Genomic DNA, 9,892 nt, shown 5'->3' with positions numbered 1-9,892 from the left:
CGCCCTGCCCCCTAGGGTGGCCCCCCTGCCCTCCTCACCACGTGGGCGCCCTGCCCCCTAGGGTGGCCCCCCTGCCCTCCTCACCACGTGGGCGCTGGTGGGAGGTGACTGAGCACAGCTCTGCGTGTTACCTATCTGCCTTTCCAGGTCTGCGGCCTCGTCAGGTGTGGCTCGCGGGAGGACCCCCGGGTCGCTGAAGCTGGTGCGCAGGAGGGTCCCGATGACGAAGAAGAAGAGGATGCCACCCACCACGGGGATCGCGGGCGTGATCCTCACGGCCAGGTACGGACAGCTGTCCACAGGAAAGGGGGGAACAGGCGGGGGGAGAGAGAAAGAGAAAGGAAGAGATGTCAATGAGCCATGGCCATGACCACCTCCCACCCCGGGGACCCTTAACTGCCAAGTGCAAACTGTTAGCACATCCTGTGACCCAGGGACCCAGGGGGGCAGTTTCTGTTTTCTAAGAAGCCACAGGGAACTCTGGTGGTGCGGTCCATAGGGAGGTGCCCTGCTAGCTCAAAGGCCTCTATGGTGGGGTTCAAATCCACCAGTGGTTTCTCAGGAAAAAGATGGGCAATTTCCTCGGAGTGATTCACACCGATTGACACCCTTATAAACGGGGGATGCTCAGCTCTGACTTGGCTCAGGGTTACTTGAAGGTCTGACAGGGATTTCCATCAACACTCCATCTGCATTAAGAGCTCAGGGGGAGAACTGCAGAGCTCTCCAGAGACAATATAAGCCTCCTCTTCTCCTTGACCAACACCAGAAGCCCTGGTGGTAAAGTTGAACTGCTAACCTAAAGGTCTGTGGTTCAAATCCAGCAGCTTCTCTGTGGGAGAAAGATGGGACCGTCTGATTCCAGGACGATTTGCAGCCTTAGAAACCACAAGGACCGTTCTACTTCGTCCCATGGAGTCACCATGAGTCGAATGGTTTTACTCGGTGGGTGGCACAATAATGAAGCCGTTAATGGAAAGGTTGGCAGTTTGAGCCCATCTGGCGGCTCTATGGGAGAAAGACTGGGCCATCTGCACCTGTCTACATTACGGTCTAGAAAACCCAACTGAGGAGTTCTGCTCTGTCACATGGGGGTCACTAAGAATTGAAACAGACTCCAGGGCACCCCCAAAGCCCTTCTGTCCCATTGCCAGAGAGCTCAACTCCCACAGCACTCTTGAGAAAGACAAGGGCAGAAGAGTGAAAAGAACCCTGCTTGATAATAAATCTAGGCGGCGCACAGACTGTATAAACATACATGTGCCCTCTGCACCGCCACCTCCCCACCCCAATCCTGGGACCGCAAACAGCAGGATGACACGGGCTTAGAGCCAAGCCATCAGACCCCTCCTGTCCCCCTAGCGCTCACCCTAACCTCCTCAGGGAAGCTCTCTGCTAGTCTACTGTGGAGGTCGGAGACTTCACCCTCAAGAACTGAGAAACCAGTTTTCCAATAAATAGTTGCAATGTATGTGGATGTCCCAGAAAACCCACACGGTGGAGGTGAAGTCAGGTCTGACCTGTGACAGCCTCACGTGCCACAGCAGACTGTGCTCCACAGTGCTTGTCGGGGGCTGAGTTTTCAGGAGACCATGAGGCCTTTCTTCCAAGACACTTCAGAAACCTCCACGTTTCAGCTAATCATGAGTGAGTGAACCATCTGCACCGCCCAGGGACGCCACATGTATGACCAACTCAAAACCAACGCAACGCTGCTGAATCAGCACTGGCTCACAGCTGACCCTCCATTCAGTGGGTCTTCAGGAGGTTATAAACTGCAACAGAGTAGAAGGCCCATCATTCTCCCAAGGGGCTGCCCTGGATAAATGCCTGCTGGGTCACTGAATGGGTGAGATTCACTGAGTGAATGTGACTGCAGCACGGAACATCTGAGGAGAGTTAGCCCGTCCACCTCCTCAACACTCACTACCTTCATCTAAACTACCTTCAATTTGATTGAATTCACTTCTCTACTCCCCTGAGCTTTCTTTACACCGAGGCCGAGGCCTGCTCTTCCCTGACGCTCTAGAGCCAAAGGGTGGGAATCATGGTAATGCTAAAGCATGCAGTATGTACCCGCTTTAACAAAGGCATAAACCAGGATCCCAACACCCCTCCGAAGTCTAAACCACGCTCTTGCAGATAAAGCATGCTACGCTTGAACAAATTTTCACAATACAGGGTTCAGATCGGTTGTCAAAGGGTGGCTATGAGCCGTTCTCAACTCAATGGCACTGAACAAACAACAAAAGGTGTCCTGTGAGGTTCCTTCTGGTTTGTCCAAATGGTTAAGTATTTGACTACGATCTGGAAGGTTGGAAGTTGGAAGCTACCCTGAGGGGCCTGGGAAGGCATACCTGGCAATTTGCTTTTGGCCACAAAGTTGCAAACCAGTGAACGAGGACTGTCCTCTGGCACACAGTGTCCCATGAGTCAGAATTAACTCAATGGCAATTAACAAGTGCTGGGGAGGAGTCCTTGTTCTTCCAGCCTCTGAGACAAACAGTCCTGGGCCGTAGAGAAGATAATGATGACTGACTTTCTTAACTAAACCATCTATTGGGTTCCTTAGCAGTGCCCTTCACAAAAGCAGCAGAATTCAAGGAGCCTAAACCAATGTTGAGGGAGCTTTGGTGCCCTGGTGGTAAGAGGCTGTGCTGCAATCCCAAAGGGTTGTTGTTGTTGTTATGTGCTGTTGAGTCGCTCGCAACTTATAGCAACCCTATGTACAACAGCCCTAAACTCTGTTCTGTCCTGTGCCAATCGCACCGCCTCTGACACACCCATCCCAATTACCCCAGTCACTGAATCAATCCACCTCATAAAGAGTCTTCCCCTCTTGTGCCATCCCTCCACCCTCCCAAGCATGATGTCCCTCTCCAAGGACCTGTCCCTCCTTACAACATGTCCAAAGTATGTCAGAAGAAGCCCCAAAATCCTTGCCTCCAAGGAGCAGCCTGGTTTAACCCTCTCCAGGATGAGTCTGTTTGTTTTCTTGGCAGTCCATGGTACATTCAGTACTTTTCTCCAGCACCACAGCTTAAAGGCATCAATTCTCCTTCTATGGTTCAAATCCACAGGAGGATGGCAATCTTCTCCTGTGAGATTTACTGCCTCTGAAAACCTGCTGGAGGGTCAGCCACGAGTTGGTTCCAACTTGAAGGCACACAATAAAAAAACCAGTGCTGAGATGCTGGCCACGTGGATGGATTCAGAGTGCTTCTCAGAAGACGCTGAGAGCATCTGTAGTCCTTCAATAAGAGAAACAGCAGAGAATAGAGCTGGCCCATATTAACAAGCAAGGCAGTGCCAGCTGCATGTCACAGGTTGTTGATGAGTCTTCCTCTAATCCTGACGCTGGATTCTTCTTCATACAGTCCAGCAAACAAGAGTCGCCCAGCATACAGACTGAATATGCACAGTGAAAAGAATACAATGCCAATGTCCACCTTTCATGATTTTAAACCATGCGGTACCCACTAGTTCTGCTCAAATAACTGCCTCTTGGTCTGTGACCAAGCCACACATGATCACAATTCAATGTTCTGGAATTCCCATCCTTTGCAATGTTGTCCATAATTTGTTATGACAGACATATCTAAGTGCTTAGCCAATAAAACAAAGGCACACATGGTTCAGGAAGTCTCTGCTTTGAGCCAAGATCCGTCTCCCATGGTGTTTTCAATCATCTCATGCACATATGAAAGCTGATTAGTGAATAAGGAAATCTGAGGAGGAACTGATGTACCTGGATTACGGGGCTGGAGAAGAACGCTGAATAAACCATAAACCACGAGGAGAATGGGCAAATCTGCCTCGGAAGAGTAGAGCCAGAATTTTTCTTAAAAGCAGGATGGTAAGACTTACATATTTTAGACCTGTTATGGAGAGGGGCAGAGTCTCTGGAAAAGGTGAAGGTCAATGAAAAAGAGGGGGTCACCTGAATGAGTGACTGCATCATCAATGGTCTAAATACAGCGGCAACCATGAGAACGGTACATGATGAGGCAGAGTTTTATTCTGTCCACACAGGGTCACTAGGAATTGGAGCAGACTCGATGATAACAGCCCAGGCCAGCAGACACCAGACTTCGGATGACAGGGATGCAAACAAAATCTCAGCCACTGGTCACCCTCATCACCTACCAGCCAAAGCACCATGAGCAGCAGATGCAAAGTATCTCCTGGACTCAAGCCCCTCGACAACAGCTTCTTCAGATTTCAGAGTGACAGTGGGATAGATTTCTGCCTGAGTGCCATCTGTGTCCGAGAGCCTGGACTTGACATAAGCTGATGGTGCAGATGCTAAAGACATGAGCAGTGACTGGAAGCCCGACTTCTGCCTGAAAACTGCATACAGGCCAGGGCCGTGAGCAGAACAGGTGACAAATGTTGTTGTTGACTGCCATCAAATTGAGAGTGGCTCATAGCGACTCTATGAACAAAAGACCCAATGCCTTTCTATAACTATCGTTTCTCCAAGTTCATAAAGTCTCCATAGGCATGTGGTTTAGGAAGTGGATGCCACTCCTGCTTCCAAACCTGTTTTACAACTGGGAGCTCCACCAAACAACTGTCCACCTTGGGAAACCATTATGATATCTGACACCCCAGTGGCACAAGGTTCAGCATCACAGATTACCTCAGTACAGCACACTGACAAAGAGTGATATACAAATCAGAAGAATGTTCCTCCAAAATAAAATAAGTATCACTTAGCAGTGGTTAAGTGTCACCAAGTCGAATGACTCATAGAGACCCTATGAACAAAAGACCTGAACTCTGTTCTATAATTAAAACATAATTTCTCTATGTTCATAGAGTTTCCAGAGGCATCTGGTTTAGGAAGTGAAAACTACTCCTGCTTCCAAACCAGAATCAATCTGGAAGCTCCTCCAAACACTGTCCATAATGGTAACCATTATGGTATTTGACACAACTATGGCACAGTGTTCAAGCATCACAGCAACTCCAAGTTACTTCACTACAGCAAACAGACAAACAACTGCTGTACCACTTAAAGCATGTTCATCCCAACATGAATAAATTTGCTGTTGACTATGATAAACCAAGTAGACCCTCCGCCTTGGGTCATTGTTGGCTAACTTGGGCATAAGACTCTTAGGGCACACACTTTCAGAACATAAAAGCAAAGAGCTAATTTCAATGTGGATTCAGCACATAGGGAAATGCCGGGAAATCTTTAGAAAGCCTGCAGGCCTTTGCATCAGATCCAAGGCCTGTGTGCAAACCACTGGTCCTCTCTGTATATTCTAGCTACAGAGGAGGCATTCAAGGAAGTAATGCCAAGAAGGAGAGCTGCCAAGAGTCTATGGAATTTTACTCCCAAGTTCTAACAGCAATCCTACTCAAATCTACAGGGTGGTAAAAAAGCTTCATGGTTTGATGTTGCTATATGAGGGAACCTTGGTGGTGCAGTGGGTTATGCGTTGGGCTATTACCTGAAAGATCAGTGGTTCGGATCCACCAGCTGCCTAGAGGCAAGGGAGGAGGCAGTTAGCCCATTATGACTTGCAGCCTTGGAAACCAGACAGGGGGCCATCATGAATGGAAATAGACAACACAAGTCAGGGTCTGAGTGGTTTTGGTTTATACTTGAAGAGTGAAACGACTTTGTGTTTGTTGTATTCTCTGAATGTGTATAATCAATGTGTCCTGTCATTTAAAACCAAGCAAGCATATGGTGACTTTATATAAAACAGACCCTGCCATCCAAATCAATGCTGCCATTAACTCTGCGTTCGCAGTTAGAGTCGGGAACACAGGTGAGTCACGCTGACACAGGTTAGCCAGGAAACCTGGATCTCATCACCGGGGAGCTTGTTACAAGTGAGGGTGGTAAGATGAGACTTCACCTCATACACTCTGAGCAGGCTGTCAGGAGGGGCCAGCCCTTAGAAAAGGTCATCATGCTCAGGAAAGCACAGGGTCAGTGAGCAAAGGAGAGGAGGACCTCCATGGAGGACTGACAGAGAGACTACAACGGCAGAGCTGAGCGCAGCAGAGAGTGTGAGCGTGGCCCGGCCTGAGCACGTTCTCATCAGCCATCTAGATGGTTGCCCTGATTCTCTGGTTTGACAGCACCTAACACCAACCATGGTTTTCTCTGCTTTTCCATAGAAGCAGACTGTGATGACATTTTTCCCCCACTGAGAGGTGAAGAAACTTGAACCTTGAGCCTTTGGTTAGGAGCTGAGGCCTTTAACCACTGAGCCACCAGGGCTCCTGGTGTATGCATGTTCTTGTTGTGTACTGTTGAGTCAGAACCAGTCCCCCCATAGCTGACCTTCTGGCAGGTTTTCAGAGGCAGTCAATCACACGGAGGAGATTGCCCATCTTTCTCCCCTGAAGCAGCTGGTGGATTTGAACCATGTACCTGCGGGATTGTAGAACAGCTTTTTACCACTAGGCCACCAGAACTCTCTGGTATAGGTATAGGCAGATGTGTATGTACATTCCTGTTATCTATGTATCTAACAATCTACCTATCTGCCTATCCATAGCTATCATTTCTATCTCTACATACATACATATCATCTCTATCCAAGAGGATGGATGGCCTTGAAACACTTGCTACAGAAGATCAAAAACTACAACCTTCAAGGGAGCTCTGGTGGCCCAGTGACAAGAAGCTGCATTGCAATCCCAGAGATACGCAGTTCGAATCCACCAGATGCTCTGCTGGAGAAGGAGGGGCAATCTTCTCCTGTACTAGTCAGATCTGATTTGGTGGTACACACACACACACACACACACACAAAATAATAAAATTTTTGAAAAACCCACAACTACAGCCTTCAATATAGACTATATCTCAACATCAAAAAACCCAAACATCCTCAGCACTGGACCAACAGGCAATACTGTAATAAAGAAAAGACTGAAATGCCAACAATTTCATTCTATTTGGGTCCACAAGCAACATTCATGGTACCAGCATTCAAGAAATCAAAAGGTTGTTGCAGTGGGAAAACCCTGTTGTCAAGGACCTCTCCAAAGTGCTAACAAGCCAGGGAGCAGGGATGTCAATCTAAAGACTAAGGTGCATCCGATCCAAGCCCTGCTCTTTCTGATTACTCCCTAGGCCGGTGAAATTGGGACAATGAATAAGGATAGCGGAAGAATCAGTGTTGGAATAATGGGGTTGAAGAAAAGTACTGCGTATTCCATGAACTGCCAAAGAATAAACAAGTCTGTCCTGGAGGAAGTACAATCGCACAGCCCTCAGAGCAAGGATGGTGACACTCAGGCTCCCATACTCTGGGCATGTTGTCAAGAGGGGCCAGTGCTTGGAGAGGGACAGCATGCTGGTAAAGGTGGAGGAGGAAAGAAAGAGGGTAAGACCGTCCACTAGATGGACAGACGCAGTGACTGTCCCAATGGGCAGGAGCACGTCAGAGGCAGTGAGGACAGTGCAGGACAGAACTAGGATTGTTCACAGTGTAGCCAAGACTCATAGTCGACTTGATGGCACCAAACAACAACCACACTATATATACAAAGAAATAGAAGACGAATGAGTCTTTCTTTTAAAAAAGGAGGTAAGAGCCAGACCTGAAAGTCTACCTGTTGGCTGCAAAGGAAAAAAAAAACCCCAAACCAACCAGCCCAAACCCTGCACTAAACGTCTGAGGAGGAGAGAGGCGTGGCTGCATCAATGATGTGCTCGAAAGAGGTTTCTCCACTCTAGAAATTCCAAGTTTCCTCTTTTCTTTCCCCACCCCCCAAATTTTATAACCTCTCTGGCAATACAATCTCAATAATAAATAGTTGAGGCAAATGACTATAAATACTCCCAGCCAATGACTCAGATCTGAAATAATAACCGTGGCAGTGAGGCAGAGATTTTGCGAGCTGTAATAAAAATGATCTCTGTCCTTTCGCGTAAGTCACTGTAAAACAAACATGATCTTCACTTAGCTCATTTTATGGTCTGTTCCTCAATCACACACTTAGAAAGCAAAGACAAGCACAGTTCCTGGAGGCAAACAGAGCGAGACAGAAAGGGACGAAAAGGAGGAAGAAGGTGGCAAAACAGAAACAACTCCAAGAGATGACGTTACCACCCTCCTCCGTCTCCTTCTCTCTATAAACCCTCCCGGGCTCCCCCACTCCCAGTAACACCCTGTTTTTGGAAACCCCCTTCTTGTTCACACACGAACTACCTAAGTGCAACATGGATAAATCAACCCAATGCTTGCATTGAAGGTGGAAATTCAAGCTAATGGACCCACGGACCAGGGGGCAACATGATTTAAGGCAACTGGAAGAAAAGGCTGACAAATAGAGTGAAGTGGGGAGTGAGCTACACTCCACATATTAACATGGGACTTTCAAAGACTCCAGGTGGCACTGCGGTTAGTGGCTGCTACCCTAAAGGTTGGTGGTTCAAACCCATCTATCGATGTCCTGGGACGAAGATCCAGGGACCTTCTTCCTTAAAGATCCTCATTGCCTTCGAGGGAGGACAGACTCTACAGGCGATAAACTTCACAAAAGGAGAATAACAATTTTCTCCTTCACAGCCAGTTGTGGGGTCAAATCTCCAGGGAGGATTCCAGCTGAGAACACTCTACGGGCCAGTTCTATGCTGTCCTATGAGGGTTTTACAAGCTGACATGGACTCAAGGACATCTAATACCCGAGAATAACAAGGGCAAGGGAAGGGGTAAAGTGAACCCCACTTTTCCCAAGGAGTGTCTAAGCCTCTGCTTCTCCCTGCAGATGGCCTCTGACTAGCTAAGTGAGGAAGGGACCCCACTAAACACTGACTGCCTGCAGCCGGTTCAACCTTTATGTGGGAGGGGACTCGTGCAGAGAGCTGAGGGGGGAAGCACGGTAGTCCTTTCTGGGTGGGTGGTCAGCACACATTCCCACCTCTCCATGTGCTTCCAGGACCACCCAGGTGGACAGGCACAAGAGGAGGGCCGGGGAATCAAGAGGTTAGAAACCACAGGCTTCAGGATCACAACCTTAAACAGCCCACCACCTCCTGCTCTGGATGTGTGAGGGTTTGTCTGGGGGTGTCTAAGTCGTTGTCAAGTGATCCAGAACTTTATTGAGAATGCCAGGGAGCTAGCAGCTTCCCCGGGTGTGTGGATCACAGGGAGGGCACAGCCATATCCCTGCGCTAACGGGGCTTTCTGCTAAAGGGCTCGGCTGCCAGCCCAAAGGCACACAGTTCAAATCCACCAGCTGCCCCATAGGAGAATGATGGGCCATCTCCTCTCCTGTGTGATTTACTGCCTCTGAAAACTCAGTGCACTGTCAGCCATGGGTCAGTTTCTAATGGACAGGATGTAATAACAACAACAGGAAGGAACCCTCGTGGTGCAGTGATTAAAGTGCTTAAGGTGCTGGCTCACATGTTAGTGGTCAAACCCAGAGGTTTCTCCCCAAGAGTAATGAGGCAGCCCACTCCTGTATTGATTTACAGTCCCAGAGACCCCCGTCCTCTAGGGTCATGACTGGAGCCCACTCCATGGGAGTGGGATTTTTCCGTTTAATGTGATCCACCAAGCATATAGAACTCATACACCCCAGAGAGCCCCACCTCCATAGGGTGCTCTCTCTGAGTTATTCCCCAATCATGTGGGGCCACTCCTGGGGTCCCTAGATAGAGCAAGGGGGCAAGGGCAAGGCTGCAAACTGGAAGGTGAGAGGTTCAAATCCACCCCGATGCACCTCAGAAGAGAAGTCTGATATGTCCTTCCATGCAGAAGGAGGGGACACCATCACCAAGAAAGAAGAACTAGGAATAGAGTGCATCCTTTGCTCTCAGAACACTTGTACTGAGAACCTTCTAGATGGAGGAGACAGAGAGAAGGAGGTAGGGAGGGAGAGAAAAAGAAGGAGAAGAGAGAGGGAGGGA

General features: G+C 48.7%; 1 protein-coding gene across 1 annotated transcript in view; it reads right to left on the bottom strand.

The window, feature by feature from the left end:
- Positions 1 to 9,892, bottom strand: part of ZDHHC14 (zinc finger, DHHC-type containing 14) — a 385,293-nt gene that overhangs the window by 162,620 nt on the left and 212,781 nt on the right. Inside the window, exon 2 of the mRNA XM_006882757.1 lies at positions 132 to 292. Coding sequence (XP_006882819.1) covers positions 132 to 292 — 161 coding nt within the window. The remainder of the gene's footprint in view (positions 1 to 131; positions 293 to 9,892) is intronic.

The sequence above is a fragment of the Elephantulus edwardii genome, unplaced genomic scaffold (genome assembly GCF_000299155.1).
Source record: "Elephantulus edwardii isolate Elephantulus edwardi_28Jun2011 unplaced genomic scaffold, EleEdw1.0 scaffold00024, whole genome shotgun sequence".
NCBI lineage: Eukaryota > Metazoa > Chordata > Mammalia > Macroscelidea > Macroscelididae > Elephantulus > Elephantulus edwardii.
Note: the sequence above shows the minus strand (reverse complement) of the source record. Positions and strands in the feature narration are given on the sequence as shown.